Here is a 20110-nt window from a genome sequence, read left to right as displayed (position 1 = left end):
ATTATTTGTAGACCTTTTAAAACAATATAATTTATATAAATTATAAGTAGATTTATATTATTATATATCATATAATTAAATTATATATCTTCCAAAACAATATAATGTATATAAGTTATATACAAAAAGATAAAACGAGCTTTGAAAGCAGCCTAAGTATTCATAGCGATAGTATTTGATGGAATATAATGCAACCATTAAAAATTATAAATATGCAAATTAGGTAGAACCATGGAAGTTTATTTGTTAAATAATATTAAGTAAAACCATCGAATGCAAGATTAAAGGGATGCTGTATTTGTTAATTATGTGAAGAATGTACCTATGAATAAAGATTATGTAGTTCCATAGCAACACCTAGTTATGTAGGCAAATTTTACCTAAATTATTGAAGTGTAAAAGTTTTCTATAAGCGTGAAGGAAACGTTATCTCAGGTCTTCAGTTGGATACCCAGCAACCACAGACTGTCAAACCCCTAACACCTGGCCTGTGCTTGGATCGTGTAGTGCCTGCTCCAGGTCCTGGTCGACGTCTCCCAGAGCAGGAAACCCGGGGAGCCCAGCATTGAGGCTGTGGCTGTGAGCACCCAGCACGGATCCATCCTGCAGCTTAATGACACTGCGGAGGAGAAGCAAGTTTGTAGGTTTGTACCTGCTATGATGTGACCTACTGACACCTGTACTTTCTCTCTACTACTTTTTTCCTGTTTGGGTTTTAGCTTCTTCTCTCAAAGTATCTTTCTGTGTCTTCCCTGATCTGCACCCAGGAATGCCTGTCACTCTGCCTGGGTGACATTACCAACATCCAACTGCTTATTTCCTAACCTAATGATGTTTCTTCATTTTCCCTAATCTTTGTAGGCTGGAATACAAATTTGGGGAATTTGGAAACTATTCTCTCTTCGTAAAGCACACCCACGATGGAGTCAGTGAAATTGCATGTGACCTGGTCGTTAATGAGAAGCCAGTTGACAGTGACCTTCGTACGTACATGCTCTTGGTTGATTTTTATTTTTTTAAAATATTATTTATTTATTTATTTATTTGGCTGCTCCAGGTCTTAGTTGTAGCATGCAGGCTCCTTAGTTGCAGCATGTGTGTGGGATCTAGTTCTCTGACCAGGGATCAAACCTGGGCCCCCTGAACTGGGAGCACAGAGTCTCAACCACTGGACCACCAGGGAAGTCCCTCTTGGTAAATCTGCATTTTCAACGGTTTTACTTTTTGAGTACTGTTGAGTACATTTCGGGTAATTTAAATCCTGGATTATAGGTTGTCTGTCTCACTTAGTTATGGCATATTTATAATATATTTATTGTGTCATTGGTGTAGACCAAGAAAATTGTGTGACATACAAAAAATTATTTGATGTATCAACATATTCTCATAGTTATTTACTGTATTATGAAGTATAAATAAGCCAAAACAATTAATGCAGTGGAAAGAAACTAGAAATAAGACAGTTGACTGTCAGGTGTCTTTCTTTGTTTTAGGATTTAGGGTACAGTGTTTCCTGTATGTGTCTCTGACTGTCCAGAGGTCCCCTTGGGTTCAGGAGGGATCGTTTGTTCTCTAATAACTCCACTGGAGAAAATCTGTCCCTCCAAGCCCCCAGTAGATAGTATCAGGAATCCCTGGGGCTGTTCCAACAATAAGTACTGTCCCCAGTGACACTGTTGAAGACTGTCAGAACACTGGTAAGAGCCAATGTGAAAGAGTCAATGCGGGATGATTTAATCATTAAAAGAAAATGTAATTGACGGAAACACGTTGCACATACAAAAACCAGTGAGTTTACTACGAAGCTAAAAAGCACAAGGCCCCCTCCCCCAACGAAAACAATATTTTGGTTGCCTTTGAGGGTAACAAGGACACCTGGTGTTAACTGATGATCCTGGTGAAGGCAGGATCATCTCTCCTGCCTTTCCTGTTTTGACTATATCTTAGGGTAATGAAATAGTCCTAGGTGATGAGGGTAAATTCTTTAGAGAAGGAATCGAGCTAATAATGTGGCAGAATATTTTGCAACGCCCATTGAAGTTACTGATTTAGGCAAAAGCCATGAGTGGATGGAACCATCCAATGAAAGGGGAACTTTACACGGGAGGGGACAGGCCTTCACCAGCTGAATGCGGGCATCGGGCACAAGGTCTGAAGCAGGAGGTGCTCCTGATGGGACGTGGTGGGAAAGACACAGCACCTCCGACGCGTTCCTGCCGGAGAAGTGGGACTTCTCGGCCAAGGCTTTACAGCTAACTTCCCATTTATAGAACGCACGGAGGATAGAGGAACAGGTTCAGTGACACCAGGCGAGGGGTCCTGGCAGATCTAGACCTCGAATGAGGTGCCCTGATACGAGACAGCCAGCCTCGTGTAAATCAAGTCAGTGGCTGTGGACCAATGCATGGAGCTTAAGACACGTTAACAATGCAGGCAAGATGCGAGCCTTGCTTGGATCCTGATTTGAACACATGGACTACAACACACATTTTCGAGGCAACTAGAAAAATTTGAATATGGACTCAGTGTTCGCCAGGGAGTTATTAATTTTGTATGACATTGTGCTTATACAGCAAAAGGTCCATTCTTAAGAAACTTTTAATTTTGAAACAGTTTTAGACTCACAGAAACGTTGCAAAACAGGGTTTGCATATACCCTTCGCTCAGCTTCCCCTAAGCCCCTAAACTATATAATCACAGTACCGTGATTCCACGTACAGTGATTGAAACCAGGAACGTCATGCACACAGCGCTACGAACTGAGCTGCGGAGTTCTCAGATTTCTCCAGTTGTCCTACTTGTGTCCGTTTTGTGTCCAGGGTCCCACAGAGCATTTAGTGATCAGGTCTCCAGGCCTCCTCTAATCTAACCTCATGGCCTCTAATCAGCCTTTCTTGGTCTTTCACGACCTTGACACTTTTGAAGAGGACTGGCCAGTTATTTTGTTACTTTGGTTTGCTTGCTGCCTTCTTGTGACCCAGAAGAGGCCGTGTGTCTTCGGTAGCATCCTACAGAAGAGATACAGTGTCCTCCTCAGGGGGTCACGTAAGAATTGCATGACGTACATAGAGATACATCCTGAAGATGTGGGAATGAAATAGCTTGATGTCTGGGATTTGCTTAAAACACTTCAGGTGGAAAAAAAAAAAAAGGGTGAGTAGTAGTAGTAGATGAAGCAAGAGTGACAATGTTTGATATTCTAGAATCTAGGTGACAGCTATATGTGGGTTTATGGTACAGTTCTCTGTACTTTTGTGTATGTTTGATATTTTTCATGATGAAAATTAGCGCTTCCCTGATGAAGAGTATTCTCAGTTGTTAATAAGAAATTTCACATAAGGATATAGGCTTTTCCTTCATACGTTTCCATTTTTATTTGTTTGCCTTTTTCTTTTTTTTGTTTGCGGTATGCGGGCCTCTCACTGTTGTGGCCTCTCCCGTTGCGGAGCACAGGCTTCGGACGCGCAGGCTCAGCGGCCATGGCTCACGGGCCCAGCTGCTCTGCGACACGTGGGATCTTCCCGGACCGGGGCACGAACCCGTGTCCCCTGCATCGGCAGGCGGACTCTCAACCACTGCGCCACCAGAGAAGCCCCCTTTTTCTTTTTTTAATTTTAAAATTTGTTTTACTGAAGTATAGTTGATTTACAATGTTGTGTTAATTTCTACTATACAGCAAAGCGATTCAGTTATATGTATGTATACATTCTTTTTCATATTGTTTGCATTTTTCATTTACTGATTTGCTGTGATGACATGACCGCTTTTGGTGATGATACGTTTTATTTTTGCAGCCGTGAGTATCGCATTCCTTGTCGGCCTGGTGCTCATCATTGTGGTGTCCTTTCTAAGGTTCGCGCTGAGGTAAGCAGGCGTTGGGGGGGGGCACACTGGGGAAAATAGAATACAGAATAACTGTATTCAGAAAGGGTACTTTGGCCGTTATTCCTGGATTAAATGAAAACTTACTGTGTCCACCGTGTCCAGTGTAGTCCTAGGCATTAGGGATTCAGTGTCAAATAAGAGATGGTCCCTGACTTCAGGGAAATAATAACCTAGTGTGAATGGCTCTCTGCCTTCAATTCTCCCACGTGGCTGAAGATGTAGAAGAAAATACTTGAGCAATCATTATTTCCTGACAGACTCTCACATCCTGCCATGTAGCGCATGGAAGAGGCCTGTGATGGGCTTGGGAGGTGCTGCCACACTGACTGTCTTCCTCCTCTTGGCTCTGAACCCAGAGGCCACGCCTCTGGTCCAGCTTCCCAGCTCCTGTGGTGGGGACCTCCGACCTCAGGGTGGACTCTCCCTTGGTTAGGGTCAGCCAGCTTGGAGAGGGGATTCCTTCTCCTGCCTGGTAAACAACGATTCTGGTGAGTGGATTTGCGGACTGCAGAAGGAAAAGAAAGTGAAATAGACCCAGGCCTGGCACGTCACCTTGCCAAGGGGTGGTCTTGCCTCTTAAAAGGAATAAGATTGAATTTTCACATGCTCAGCTGGTTACGGTCTCAGGAAAGACCATGAGATTTTATTGGTGAGCCGGATCCAAATTGGAAGCAAAAACCTGCTAGCCTGGGGAAATCCTGCACCTTTGGGGAGTTTATCACTCTCACCCTTTAGGGATGGAGTGCAATCCATAAAGAGGAGTTGCATTACTTTGGTGATAAGATGTAAATGGTCTTCCAGTTTATTAGAGTGTTTTCATTTGGTGCTTTGGATGTGAATGTGTCTATTACATGATGTTTAAAGTGGTAGATAGCTGATATCAGACTCCTGCAAAGAGAAGAATCCCACCTTGCCCCACTGTGGAATTGAAACTTCTTCTACATGTGATTCTCCCTTTGCAGCCTGTGGGCACAAAGCTCTTGTGGGGAAAGCAAGAGTGCCTTGTACCTTTCCCCATCACTTTCCAGTGTGCCCATGGAAGCCCAGGGAAGTTCAGATTTGTCTGAACCAGAAAAGAATCTGAAAAAGTAGTAAGAATACAGCGTCTTTCTCCTTTTCACTTGGGGAACAGGCATGTACAAGAAAATAAGTGCTTTTTTTAATTTTAATTTTTAAATATCTTCTTTTACCTTTCCTTATGGTTCTGTTTTCAAGTTTTTTATGTGATGGTGATGTTATTAGTGCTGGATAAACTAGAAATGGGAGTTGAGTTATAAGGGAAAAAAGAAATTAAAAATATAAGCAATGGGTATATGGAACATGTTTGGATATTGACTTGAGCAATTAAACTGTAAAAAAGACAGGAAAATTGAACTTGCTATTTGACAATATTGAGGAATTGTTGATAATATTCTTAATGAGGTAATAGAATTGCAGTATGTTTAAAAATAAAGAGTCCTTATTAGGTCCCATTTGTTTACTTTTGTTTTTATTTCCATTTCTCTAGGAGGTGGGTCAGAAAGGATCTTGCTGTGATTTATGTCATAGAGTGTTCTGCCTATGTTTTCCTCTAAGAGTTTTATAGTGTCTGGTCTTACATTTAGGTCTTTAGTCCATTTTGAGTTTATTTTTATGTATGGTGTTAGGGAGTGTTCTAATTTCATTCTTTTACATGTAGCTGTGCAGTTTTCCCAGCACCACTTATTGAAGAGGCCGTCATTTCTCCATTTTATACTCTTGCCACCTTTATCAAAGATAAGGTGACCATATGTACATGGGTTTATCTCTGGGCTTTCTATCCTGTTCCACTGATCTATATTTCAGTTTTTGTGCCAGTACCACACTGTCTTGATTACCATAGCTTTGTAGTATAGCCTGAAGTCAGGGAGCCTGATTCCTCTAGCTCCATTTTTCTTTCTCAAGATTGCTTTGGTTATTCGGGGTCTTTTGTGTTTCCATACAAATTGTGCAACTTTTTCTTCTAGTTCTGTGAAAAATGCAATTGGTAGTTTGATAGAGATTGCATTGAATCTGTAGATTGCTTTGGGTAGTATAGTCATTTTCACAATGTTGATTCTTCCAATCCAAGAATATGGTATATCTCTCCCTCCGTTTGTATCATCTTTAATTTCTTTCATCAGTGTCTTATAGTTTTCTGCATACAGGTTTTTTATCTTCTTAGATAGGTTTATTCCTAGGTCTTTTATTCTTTTCCTTGCAGTGGTAAATAGGAGTGTTTCCTTAATTTCTCTTTCAGATATTTCATCATTAGCATATAGGAATGCAAGTGATTTCTGTACATTAATTTTGTATCCATTGAGTAGCTCTAGTAGTTTTCTGGTGGCATCTTTAAGATTCTCTCTGTATAGTATCATGACATCTGCAAACAATGACAGTTTTACTTTTTCTTTTCCGATTTGGATTCCTTTTATTTCTTTTTCTTCTCTGATTGCTGTGGCTAAAACTTCCAAAACTATGTTGAATAATAGTGGTGAGAGTGGGCAACCTTGTCTTGTTTCTGATCTTAGAGGAAATGGTTTCAGTTTTTCACCATTGAGAACAATGTTGGCTGTGGGTTTGTCATATATGGCCTTTATTATGTTGACGTAGGTTCCCTCTGTGCCTACATTCTGGAGAGTTTTTATCATAAATGGGTGTTGAATTTTGTCAAAAGCTTTTTCTATTTTTATTGATATTATCATATGGTTTTTATTCTTCATTTTGTTAATATGGTGTGTCACATTGATTGATTTCCGTATATTGAAGAATCCTTGCATTCCTGGGGTAAACCCCACTTGATCATGGTGTATCATCTTTTTAATGTGCTGTTGGATTCTCTTTGCTAGTATTTTGTTGAGGACTTTTGCATCTATGTTCATCAGTGATATTGGCCTGTAGTTTACTTTTTTTGTGATATCTTTGTCTGGTTTTGGTATCAGGGTGATGGTGGCCTCGTAGAATGAGTTTGGGAGTGTTCCTCCCTCTGCTATATTTTGGGAGAGTTTGAGAAGGATAGGTGTTAGCTCTTCTCTAAATGTTTGATAGAATTTGCCTGTGAAGCCATCTGGTCCTGGGCTTTTGTTTGTTGGAAGAGTTTTAATCACAGTTTCAATTTCAGTGCTTGTGATTTATCTGTTTATATTTTCTATTTCTTCCTGGTTCAGCCTCGGAAGGTCTTGCTTTTTAAGAATTTGTCCATTTCCTCCAGGTTGTCCATTTCACTGGCATATAGTTGCTTGTAGTAATCTCTCATGAGCTGTTGTATTTCTACAGTGTTAGTTCTTTTTCATGTCTAATTCTGTTGATTTGAGTCTTCTCTGTTTTTTTCTTGATGAGTCTGGCTAATGGTTTATCAATTTTGTTTATCTTCTCAAAGAACTAGCTTTAGTTTTATTGATCTTTGCTACTGTTTCCTTCATTTCTTTTTCACTTATTTCTGATCTGATTTTTGTTTTTTTTCCTTCTGCTAACTTTGGGGTCTTTTTTTTTTGTTCTTCTTTCTCTAATTGCTTTAGGTGTAAGGTTAGGTTGTTTATTTGAGATTTTTCTTGTTTCTTCAGGTAGGATTGTATTGCTCTAAAATTCCCTCTTAGAACTGCTTTTGCTGCATCCCATAGGTTTTGTATCGTCATGTTTTCATTGTCATTTGTTTCTAGATATTTTTTATTTCCTCTTTGATTTCTTCAGTGATCTCTTGGTTATTTAGTAGCATATTGTTTACTCTCCATGTGTTTGTATTTTTTAGGTTTTTTTCCTGTAATTGACATCTAGTTTCATAGTGTTGTGGTCAGAAAAGATACTTGATACTATTTCAGTTTTCTTAAATTTACCAAGGCTTGATTTCTGACCCAAGATATGGTCTATCCTGGAGAATGTTCCATGAGCACTTGAGAAGAAAGTGTACTCTGTTGTTTGGGGATGGAATGTCCTATAAATATCAATTAAGTCCATCTTGTTTAATGTGTCATTTAAATCTTGTGTTTCCTTATTTATTTTCATTTTGGATGATCTGTCCATTGGTGAAAGTGGGGTGTTAAAGTCCCCCACTATGATGGTGTTACTGTCGATTTCCCCTTTTATGGCTGTTAGCATTTGCCTTATGTATTGAGGTGCTTCTATGTTGGGTGCATAAATATTTACAATTGTTATATCTTCTTCTTGGATCGATCCCTTGATCGTTATGTAGTGTCCTTCTTTGTCTCTTGTCATAGTCTTTATTTTAAAGTCTGTTTTGTCTGATACGAGAACTGCTACTCCAGCTTTCTTTTGATTTCCTTTTGCATGGATTATCTTTTTCCATCCCCTCACTTTCAGTCTGTTTGTGCCCCTAGGTCTGAAGGGGTTCTCTTGCAGACAGCATATATATGGGTCTTGTTTTTGTATCCATTCAGCCAGTCTATGTCTTTTGGTTTGAGCATTTAATCCATTTACATTCAAGGTAATTATCGATATGTATGTTCCTATTACCGTTTTCTTAATTGTTTTGGGTTTGTTTTGGTAGGTCTTTTCTGTCTCTGTTTCCTGCCTAGAGAAGTTCCTTTATCATTTGTTGTAAAGCTGGTTTGGTGGTGCTGAATTCTCTTAGCTTTTGCTTGTCTGTAAAGGTTTTAATTTCTCCGTTGAATCTGAATGAGATCCTTGCTGGGTAGAGTAATCTTGGTTGTACGTTTTTCCCTTTCATCACTTTAAATATGTCCTGCCACTCCCTTCTGGCTTGCAGAGTTTCTGCTGAAGAATCAGCTGTTAACCTTATGAGGATTCCCTGTATGTTATTTGTTGCTTTTCCCTTGCTGCTTTTCATATTTTTTCTTTGTATGTAATTTTTGATAGTTTGACTAATATGTGTCTTGGTGTGTTTTTCTTTTGGTTTATCCTGTATGGGACTCTGCGCTTCCTGGACTTGATTGACTATTTCCTCTCCCATGTTAGGGAAGTTTTCGACTATAATCTCTTCAAATATTTTCTCAGACCCTTTTTTTTCTCTTCTTCTTCTGGCCCCCTAATAATTCGGATGTTGATGCATTTAATGTTGTCCCTGAGGTCTCTGAGACTGTCCTTAGTTCTTTTCATTCTTTTTTCTTTATTCTGCTCCCTGTCAGTTATTTCCACCATTTTATCTTCCAGCTCAGTTATCCGTTCTTCTGCCTCGGTTATTGATTCCTTCTAAAGTATTTTTAGTTTCAGTAATTTTGTTGTTCATCATTGTTTGTTTGCTCTTTAGTTCTTCTAGATCCTTGTTAAATGTTTCTTGTGTTTTCCCCATTCTGTTTCCGAGACTTTGGATCATCTTTACTGTCATTACTCTGAATTCTTTTTCAGATAGGTTGCCTATTTTGTCTTCATTTATTTCATCTTTTAAGTTTTTACCTTCCTCCTTCATCTGTAACATTTTTTTTGTCGTTTCTTTGTTTTTTTTTTGATAGGTGGCGCTGTAATCCTATCTTACTGGTTGTTTGGCCTGAGGTTTCCAGCACTGGCGTTTGCAAGCAGTTGGTTAGAGCCAGGTCTTGGTGCTGAGATGAGGACCTCCAGGGGGCCTCACTCCAATGAATATTCCTCGGGGTCTGAGGTTCTCTGTTAGTCCATTGGTTTGGACTCGGAGCTCCCACCGCAGGAGCTCGGGCCCGACCTCTGGCCTGGGAACAGGATCCTGCAAGCCAGTCACTGGGTGTTGCTACCATCGCCTTAGGCATCCGTGGTCCCCCACCAGTCCCTGGTAGGTGCCCTAGTTGTGCAGAGACACGAATTCCATGTCCTCCTAGTCCGCTATCTTGACTCCGCCCCCTGAGTCCTTATCTTTTAGCAGTACATACTGAAGTATTTATAGATGAAATGATATCTCTGATTTTCTTTCTTTATTTTTTTAAAATATATTCTTTTTAAAAATTAATTAATTAATTTGGTTGCACTGGGTTTTAGTTGAGGCAGGCGGGCTCCTTAGTTGTGACACACAGGCTCCTTATTTGCAGCTCGTGGGCTCCTTAGTTGTGGCAGGCAGGCTCCTTAGTTGCAGCATGTGAACTCTTAGTTGCAGCATGCATGTGGGATCTAGTTCCCTGACCAGGGATCCAACCCAGGCCTCCTGCTTGGGAGCATGGAGTCTTATCCACTGCACCACCAGGGAAGTCCCCTATGATTTTCTTTAAAATGACCAAGCCAAGTCAGGGAAAAGGGGCAGTGGGTGGGAGTATAGATGAAGTAAGATTCAAGATGAAGATGAAGACCATGCTTCGTAGATACTTGTTGAAGGTAGGTAATGGGTCCATAGCGGTTCATTATCCTGGTTTGTCTACTTATATGTATGTATATGTTTGAAACTTTCCATGACCAAAAAAAAAAAAAAAAAAAAGGAAAGAGGAGGAAAAATCCTATGCATTGAATATTTCAAATGTTCAAATGTGCAAATTTTATGCAAAACCTGTATGAGTATGAAGTTTATTACACTTTTCAGTATCAAGAGAGCTGGAAGCACAGTACATATAAGGGCTTGTAATATTAGAAATGTTATATATAATTTCTATAAGAAAGCCCTCAATGATTTACAGACAAAGATTTGCCTTCTCTTGATTTTTTAATCAAAGAATTATACTTACTAAAAGGGCAAATGTAATCATTCTTATATACCAAATTTAAAATGCTAAGTATTCATTATTATTTGAAAAATAACAAATTGGCCTGTTAGCTCTGAGTTTGCTACAGTTGTTGGGTTGAGAAAGGATTCTGTGTGGACTTTAATAATCGGATGTGGGGACATAAAGTGGAAAGTTCATGTCTTTATGGGCACAAACAAACTAAATAAAAGTGAAACTGTCCCAGAAAATTTCAGGAATTGTAAATAACAAAAGATATTACCCCATCAAGTCACTAAGCAATCTTTAGTGTATTGGAAATCAGGATTCATTTCCACTCCAAAGTTTAAAAAAAAAAGGGGGGAAGTAAACTAAATCAGAATGTAAACATCGTGTAAAAGAGCTAAATATACTTTTTGAAACATTTTTTCCAAGTAAGAACTCTCGTTTCAAAGAAAAACCAGTTAAGATGTTTATCTTTTGTTAATCATGTAAATCAACTTAATATTCTCTGGATATCTTGTTGCACTAAAGCACCATCTAGGAGAAAGAACCCAGTACATTAACTGTGAGTCACTCCAAGGTCACTGTCAAACTTTCTCAGTTTGCATCTGTGCATTTTTTTTTTTTTGGCCATGCCACACGGCGTGTAGGATCTTAGTTCCCCAACCAGGGATCGAACCCGTGCCCCCTGCAGTGGAAGCATGAAATCCCAACCACTGGATGGCCAGGGAAGTCCCACATCTGTGCATTTTTATTTAGTTGTAATTGAGTCTGAATACTATGATTTGCTTTCTGTATTTAATAGTTTGTATTTATATTTCTTTGTACAGGCATTCTTTTTTTTTCCAGTGTGGGCAAAATTTTTTTTCCTTTTGTTTCTCTTTTTTTAAAATTTGTCTTATTGAAGTATAGTTGATTTACAATGCTGTGTTAATTTCTACTGTACAGCAAAGTGATTCAGTTATACATGTATATACATTCTTTTTTTTAATATTCTTTTCCATTATGGTTCATCATAGGATATTGAATATAGTTCCCTGTACTGTATAGTAGGACCTTGTTGTTTATCCATTCTCTATATAATAGTTTGCATCTGCTAATCCCAACCTCCCATTCCATCCCTCTCCCACTCCCCTCCCTCTTGGCAACCACAAGTCTGTTCTCTATGTCTGTGAGTCTGTTTCTGTTTCGATATGAGTGATATCATATGGTATTTGTCTTTCTCTGACTTCACTTAGTATGATGGTTTCTGGGTCCATCCTGTTGCTGCACTGTTCCTGCTGTTTTAATAGCCATAGCTCATCCTCTCACAGATGCAGACACTGAGATTAGTCATTGCTGCATTGGGCACGTTTGGTTGTTGCAGGCTTCTGCTATTCTAACTTTAATAGTGTTGTTAATCAGAATTCCAGCGACGGGGAATAATGATCTCATTTCACCCTCACAGCACTCTTTTTTTTTTAAATTTTGCATATTTTTTTATACAGCAGCTTCTTATTAGTTATCCATTTTATACATATTAGTGTATACCTGTCAATCCCAATCTCCCAGTTCATCATACCACCACCACCCCACCACTTTCCCCCACTTGGTGTCCATATGATTGTTTGCTATATCTGTGTCTCTATTTCTGCCCTGCAAACCGGTTCATCTGTACCAATTTTCTAGGTTCTACATACATGCGTTAATATACAATATTTGTTTTCCTCTTTCTGACTTACTTCACTCTGTATGACAGTCTCTAGATCCATCCACGTCTCAACAAATGACTCAGTTTTGTTCCTTTTCATGGCTGAGTACTATTCCATTGTATATATGTACCACAACTTCTTTATCCATTCGTCTGTCGATGGGCATTTAGGTTGCTTCCATGACATGGCTATTGTAAATAGTGCTGCAGTGAACACTGGGGTGCATGTGTCTTTTTGCATTATGGTTTTCTCTGGGTATATGCCCAGTAGTGGGATTGCTGGGTCATATGGTAATTCTATTTTTAGTTTTTTAAGGAACCTCCATACTGTTCTCCATAGTGGCTGTATCAATTTACATTCCCACCAACAGTGCAAGAGGGTTCCTTTTTGTCCCAACCCAATACAGCATTTGTTGTTTATAGATTTTCTGATGATGCCCATTCTAACTGGTGTGAGGTGGTACCTCATTGTAGTTTTGATTTGCATTTCTCTAATAATTAGTGATGTTGATCAGCTTATTGTGTGCTTCTTGGCCATCTGTATGTCTTCGTTGGAGAAATGTCTACTTAGGTCTTCTGCCCACTTTTGGATGGGGTTGTTTGTTTTTTTAATATTGAGCTGCATGAGCTGTTTATATATTTTGGAGATTAATCCTTTGTCCGTTGATTCGTTTGCAGACATTTTTTCCCATTCTGAGAGCTGTCTTTTCGTCTTGTTTGTAGTTTCCTTTGCTTTGCAAAAGGTTTTACGTTTCATTAGGTCCCATTTGTTTATTTTTGCTTTTATTTCCATTACTCTAGGAGGTGGATCAAAAAAGATCTTGCTGTGATTTATGTCATAGAGTGTTCCTCCTATGTTTTCCTCAAAGAGTTTTATAGTGTCTGGTCTTGCATTTAGGTCCTTAGTCCATTTTAAGTTTATTTTTGTGTATGGTGTTAGGGATTGTTCTAATTTCATTCTTTTACATGTAGCTGTCCAGTTTTCCCAGCACCACTTAATGAAGAGACTGTCTTTTCTCCATTTTATATCCTTGCCTCCTTTGTCATAGATTAGTTGACCATCGGTGCGTGGGTTTATCTCTGGGCTTTCTATCCTGTTCCATTGATCTATATTTCTGTTTTTGTGATAGTACCATATTGTCTTGATTACTGTAGCTTTGTAGTATAGTCTGAAGTCAGGGAGTCTGATTCCCCCAGCTCTGGTTTTTTCCCTCAAGACTGCTTTGGCTATTCAGGGCCTTTTGTGTCTCCATACAAATTTTAAGATTTTTTTGTTCTAGTTCTGTAAAAAAATGCCATTGGTAATTTGATGGGGATTGCATAGAATCTGTAGATTGCTTTGGGTAGTATAGTCATTTCCCCAATATTGATTCTTCCAATCCAAGATAATGGTATATCTCTCCATCTGTTTGTATCATCTTTAATTTCTTTCATCAGTGTCTTCTAGTCTCCTGCATACAGGTCTTTTTTTCTCCCTAAGTAGGTTTATTCCTAGGTATTTTTTTCTTTTTGTTGCAGTGGTAAATGGGATTGTTTCCTTAATTTCTCTTTCTGATTTTGCATTTTTAGTGTATAGGAATGTGAGAGGTTTCTGTGCATTAATTTTGTATACTGCAACTTTACCAAACTCATTGATTGGTTCTAGTAGTTTTCTGGTGGCATCTTTAGGGTTTTCTATGTAGAGTAACATGTCATCTGCAAACAGTGACAGTTTTTTCTTCTCTGATTGCCGTGGCTAGGACTTCCAAAACTATGTTGAATAATTGTGGCGGAAGTGGACATCCTTGTCTTTTTCATGATCTTACAGGAAATGCTTTCAGTTTTTCACCATTAAGAATGATGTTTGCTGTGGGTTTGTCGTATATGGCCTTTATTATGTTGAGGTAGGTTCCCTCTGTGCTCTCTTTTGGGAGGGTTTTTATCATAAATGGGTGTTGAATTTTGTCAGAAGCTTTTTCTGCATCTATTGAGATGATCATACAGTTTTCCTTCAATTTGTTAATATGGTGTATCACATTGATTGATTTGCGTATATTGAAGAATCCTTGCATCCCTGGGATAAATCCCTCTTGATCATGGTGTATGATCCTTTTAATGTGTTGTTGGATTCTGTTTGCTAGTATTTTGTTGAGGATTTTTGCATCTATATTCATCAGTGATATTGGTCTGTAATTTCTTTTTTGTAGTATCTTTGTCTGGTTTTGGTATCAGGGTGATGGTGGCTTCATAGAATGATTTTGGGAGTGTTCCTTCCTCTGCAGTTTTTTGGAAGAGTTTGAGAAGGATGGGTGTTAGCTCTTCTCTAAATGTTTGATAGAATTCACCTGTGAAGCCATCTGGTCCTGGTATTTTGTTTGTTGGAAGATTTTTGATTACAGTTTCTATTTCATTACTTGTGATTGGTCTGTTCGTATTTTCTGTTTCTTCCTGGTTCAGTCTTGGAAGATTATACCTTTCTAAGAATAGGTCCATTTCTTCCAGGTCCATTTCATTGGCATAGAGTTGCTTGTAGTAGTCTCTTAGGGTGCTTTGTATATCTGCGTTGTCTGTTGTAACTTCTCCTTTTTCATTTCTAATTTTATTGATTTGAGTCCTCTCCCTCTTTTTCTTGATGAGTCTGGCAAATGGTTTATCAATTTTGTTTATCTTCTCAAAGAAGCAGCTTTTAGTTTTATTGATTTTTGCTATTGTTTTCTTTGTTTCTATTTCATTTATTTCTGCTCTGATCTTTATGATTTCCTTCCTTCTACTAACTTTGGCTTTTGTTTGTTCTTTCTCTAGTTCCTTTAGGTGTAAGGTTAGATTGTTTATTTGAGATTTTTCTTGTTTCTTGAGGTAGGCTTGTATAGCTATAAACTTCCCTCTTAGAACTGCTTTTGCTGCATCCTATAGGTTTTGGATCATTGTGTTTTCTTTGTAATTTGTCTCTAGGTATTTTTTGATTTCCTCTTTGATTTCTTCAGTGATCTCTTGATTATTTAGTAACGTATTGTTTAGCCTCCATGTGTTTGTGTTTTTTATGTTTTTTTTCTTGCAGTTGATTTCTAATCTCATAGTGTTGTGGTCAGAAAAGATGCTTGATATGATTTCAATTTTCTTAAATTTCCTGAGGCTTGATTAGTGACCCAGGGTGTGATCTATCCAGGAGAATGTTCTATGTGCACTTTAGAAGAAAGTGTGATCTGCTGTTTGGATGGAATGTCCTATAAATATCAATTAAATCTGTCTGGCCTGTTGTGTCATTTAAAGCTTGTGTTTCCTTATTAATTTTCAGTTAGGATCATCTGTCCATTGGTGTAAGTGAGGTGTTAAAGTCCCCCACTATTACTGTGTTACTGTTGATTTCCTCTTTTATAGGTGTTAGCAGTTGCCTTATGTATTGAGGTGCTCCTATGTTGGGGTGCATATATATTTATAATTGTTCTCTCTTCTTCTTGGTTTGATCCCTTGATCATTATTTAGTGTCCTTCCTTGTCTCTTGTAACATTCTTTATTTTAAAGTCTATTTTGTCTGATATGAGTATTGCTGTTCCAGCCCTCTTTTGATTTCCATTTGCATGGAATATCTTTTTCCATCCCCTACTTTCAGTCTGTATGTGTATGTGTCTCGGCGTGTTTCTCTTTGGGTTTACCCTGCCTGGGACTCTCTGCGCTTCCTGGACTTGGGTGGCTATTTCCTTTCCTGTGTTAGGGAAGTTTTTGACTATAAGCTCTTCAACTATTTTCTTGGGTCCTTTCTCTCTCTCTTCTCCTTTTGGGACCCCTATAATGAGAATGTTGTTCTGTTTAATGTTGTCTCAGACGTCTCTTAGGCTGTCTTCATTTCTTTTCATTCTTTTTTCTTTATTCTGTTCCATGGCAGTGAATTCCACCATTCTGTCTTCCAGGTCACTTATCCGTTCTTCTGCCTCACTTATTCTGCTGCTGATTCCTTCTAGTGTATTTTTCATTTCAGTTATTGTATTGTTCATCTCTGTTTGTTTTTTCTTTAATTCTTCTAGGTGTTTGTTCCTTAATTCTTCTAGGTCTTTGTTAAACATTTCTTGCATCTTCTCGATCTTTGCCTCCATTCTTTTTCCAAGGTCCTGGACCATCTTCACTATCATTATTCTGAATTCTTTTTTCTAGAAGGTTTCCTGTCTCCGCTTCATTTAGTTGTTTTTCTGGGGTTTTATCTTGTTCCTTCATCTGGTACATAGCCCTCTGCCTTTTCATCTTGTCTGTCTTTCTGTGAATGTGGTTTTCTTTCCACAGGCTGCAGGATTGTAGTTCTTCTTGCTTCTGCTGTCTGCCCTCTGGTGGATGAGGCTATCTTAGAGGCTTGTGCAAGTTTCCTGATGGGAGGGACTGGTGGTGGGTAGAGCTGGCTGTTGCTCTGGTGGACACAGGTCAGTAAAACTTAATCTGCTTGTCTGCTGATGGGTGGGGCTGTGCTCCCTCCCTGTTGGTTGTTTTGTCTGAGACGACCCAACCCTGGAGCATACCTGGGCTCTTTGGTGGGGCTAATGGCGAACTCTGGGAGGGCTCAAGCCAAGGAGTACTTCCCAGAACTTCTGCTGCCAGTGTCCTTGTCCTCATGGTGAGACACAGCCACCCCCCGCCTCTGCAGGAGACCCTCCAACACCAGCAGGTAGGTCAGGTTCAGTCTCCTATGGGGTCACTGCTCCTTCCCCTGGGTCCCGATGCGCACACCACTTTGTGAGTGCCCTCCAAGAGTGGAGTCTCTGTTTCCCCCAGTCCTGTCAAAGTCCTGCAATCAAATCCGGCTAGCCTTCAAAGTCTGATTCTCTAGAAATTCCTCCTCCCGTTGCCAGACACCCAGGTTGGGAAGCCTGACGTGGGGCTCAGAACCCTCACTCTAGTGGGTGGACTTCGGTGGTATAAGTGTGCTCCAGTTTGTGAGTCACCCACCCAGCGGTTATGGGATTTGATTTTGCTGTGATTGCGCCCCTCCTACCATCTCATTGCGCCTTCTCCTTTGTCTTTGGATGTGGGGTATCTTTTTTGGAGAGTTCCAGTGTCTTCCTGTCGATGATTGTCCAGCAGTTAGTTGTGATTCTGGTGCTCTCGCAGGAGGGAGTGAGCGCACGTCCTTGTACTCTGCCATCTTCCTCACGACACCCTTGAACGAAAGCTCTGTCTTTATTCCTGTCTCATCGATCAGGAGGCCATGCTGTCAGGGTGAAGCATTTGAAAGTACTTGGATTTCTACTTCCGTTTCATTAAAACACTTTAAAATGTTTAATTCTTTGACTTGTATAGAATGTGAACTTTAAATTAATTTCCTTTCAATATGATACCATTCTGAAAATTCTGCCGAGGAAAACAAATCAACCAGGCCTTTCATTTATTTACAGCTTGGAAGACTTTCGTGATTGGATTTCTAAAGCCATAAATTCTCAGGAAACGGATGGCCTCATCAATTCTGTGAGTTGTTAAAACGCATCGTGTGTGCTCTGGGTGTTTTCCTAGATTCGGATTTACAGTCCGCTGTTTAGTAATCTTAATTATCTCATGCTGTGCGAGGCCAGGTCATGTGTCCTGCCTTCTTGGGAAACAGCAGTCCTCGCTGGCCCCGTGAAGGGTGCCCCCTCCCCGCCCCCGTCTTTGTGATGCTGGAGCTTGAGCTGCTTTGTGATGCTGGGTGTGGAGATGGTTTTCACTCTTCGGGTAGCACTGTTGAATCAGTCCGTTTAAGTAGAGAGTATCAGGATGATGGGCTTCCCTGGTGGCGCAGTGTTGAGAGCCCGCCTGCCGATGCAGGGGACACGGGTTTGTGCCCCGGTCCGGGAAGATCCCACATGCCGTGGAGCGGCTGGGCCCATGAGCCACGGCTGCTGAGCCTGCGTGTCCGGAGCCTGTGCTCCGCAACGGGAGAGGCCACAACGGTGAGAGGCCCGCGTACCGAAAAAAAAAAAAAGATGAAGACAAAAGAGTGAGAGACATCAGTATTAAATCTATACATGGGATGGCCTGCTGTGATGATTAAACATACTGTGTTAATTGATTAACATGGACGTATCTGTGTCCACTTTTGGACACACTTGCTGGTACTCTTGCTCCTTTGTGGTCATTTATCAGCATGGCCACGGAGAGCTCAGCAGGCGGCACATAAACAAATAAAGTGAAAAACCTAACCTCTAGGCGGGGTCTTTACAAAAGCAAATTAAAGTATTATCCAGAACAATGATCCTTGGCTTTCACTCTGCTAATTTCTTCCCTAAAACACAGGAAAGTATAGTTTACTCTTTTGTATTATGAACTGTTTGCATTTTTCTCCTCTTTTCCGGCAGGAGCTGGGGTCTCCGAGCAGGGCGGGCGACCCCCCACCAGAGGCCTGGCGTCAGTCGGCGGCCCCCCTGCGCCTCCGCAGCGTGGACACGTTCCGCGGGTACGTGGGCTCCCTGGTGACCCGTGGGCACAGGTGGCCTCGGGTGGCACGTTCACAAGTCCACCCACTTGCAGCGGGAGGCATTTCACGTGCCTTTTACTCTGTAGGCTAGAAAGGATTTCCTGCCCTAAAGAGAAATCGGCAGCCTCTCGTGACTTGAAAACTGTCACGAGAGCCAGGGTGACGTGTCACTGGAGAGCAGCAGTGGGAGAGGCCGGAGCCCGTCTCCCCTGGTGCACAGGTGCTGCTGAGAAAGCCACTCACACGTGTGAGCAGCTGCCCGAGGGCCCCGTGTCCACTCAGCCCTGGACCAATGGGCCAGTGCCCCAGTCTGGAAACGGAACCCGGGATAGCCCTCGGCCTCCTCCACCATTCACACAGCAGCTCGGATATCAACTGACAGCAAATCCACAGAGTCCTGCAGTAAATTGTTATTTTCCAGTTCTGGGAAAAGAACGAAGGCCAGGACCAAACTCTGAAAATAGAGTCTAAGACTGTATGGCTGAAAAGCAATATCTAGGTGTCAGGGCTTCTCTTTCTCCCACTGAGGCCTTTCAAACTCCAGTGATAACCTGATAACTGACCCAGCTTCCCGAGCTCTACGTGCTCCTGTGTGTGTGTCCAAAGCCAGGCAGTAATAACAGTAATGATACTAATAGTAACCACTGCTCACAGTTTTGAGTCCTCATGGTATGCCAAGCACTGTTCCAGCTTGTCTTAATTTCTTTAATCTTTTAGCAATCCAATGAAGTATGTACTTTTAATAATACACCTGTTTCACAGGTAAAGAAATTGAGCCACAGAGTTGAGTAAGTTGGGCTCCAGAGTGCCCACAAATCACCCACTGACATACTAACGTTTTTATTCCTCGTATTCTGAGAAATTAGCAGCAAACAACAGCACATGCAGAATCTGTTTTATTGTATTCCTCTTTCTTTCGGAGATGTTCACAGGTGGATGGGAGTCGACATTGATTAAGTGCTAAGATGTTTCAAGCACCGTTTAGGTGCTGTGATGTACGTTACTCTCCATCGTGGTGCCTGTGGTCCCCAGGTCACGGGTGTCCCTCCTCACAGAGAACTGATGAGGGGCTCACCTGAGGTCCAGTGGCTCCTAAGAGAGAGGGACCCAGGGCTTGACCCTAAAGACTGTCCCCTCCCACTACAGTTCTTTAACCTGAGACATCTAAGTAATTAGCACAAAGTGGAGTGATCGGGAATGTTTTGCACCATTTTCAAGTTACACAGTTCAGTGTTGGTGTAAATTTTTCTTCAGACGTCGTGTTGGAAACGTTGGCAGAGAGGGCTTTAGCGCGGGGTCCTAACCGTGATGGTTAGAAGTGGGAGTTTCCTGCTTTTTCAGTGTCTGCTTGTATCATGACGGCACCTGTGTCCTGCAGCCGGGCCATCCTTGTCACATGCCCAGGCCCTGAGAGTGTATCTTTGTGGCTTTGCAGGATCGCTCTCACCCTCATGGTCTTTGTGAACTACGGAGGTGGGAGATACTGGTACTTCAAGCACGCGAGTTGGAACGGTAAGACACCACCGAGAGGTCGCCTTGCAGACGTGGGCC

The 20110-nt window shown here is 40.8% G+C and overlaps 1 protein-coding gene across 1 annotated transcript in view; it reads left to right on the top strand.

The window, feature by feature from the left end:
• Positions 1 to 20110, top strand: part of HGSNAT (heparan-alpha-glucosaminide N-acetyltransferase) — a 36409-nt gene that overhangs the window by 3918 nt on the left and 12381 nt on the right. The window contains exons 2-7 of the mRNA XM_024765036.1: positions 508 to 644; positions 862 to 983; positions 3795 to 3864; positions 17505 to 17574; positions 18441 to 18538; positions 19995 to 20071. Of these exons, the coding sequence (XP_024620804.1) occupies positions 508 to 644; positions 862 to 983; positions 3795 to 3864; positions 17505 to 17574; positions 18441 to 18538; positions 19995 to 20071 (574 nt within the window). The remainder of the gene's footprint in view (positions 1 to 507; positions 645 to 861; positions 984 to 3794; positions 3865 to 17504; positions 17575 to 18440; positions 18539 to 19994; positions 20072 to 20110) is intronic.

The sequence above is a fragment of the Neophocaena asiaeorientalis genome, unplaced genomic scaffold (genome assembly GCF_003031525.2).
Source record: "Neophocaena asiaeorientalis asiaeorientalis breed wild unplaced genomic scaffold, Neophocaena_asiaeorientalis_V1.1 scaffold14, whole genome shotgun sequence".
Classification (NCBI taxonomy): domain Eukaryota; kingdom Metazoa; phylum Chordata; class Mammalia; order Artiodactyla; family Phocoenidae; genus Neophocaena; species Neophocaena asiaeorientalis.
Note: the sequence above shows the minus strand (reverse complement) of the source record. Positions and strands in the feature narration are given on the sequence as shown.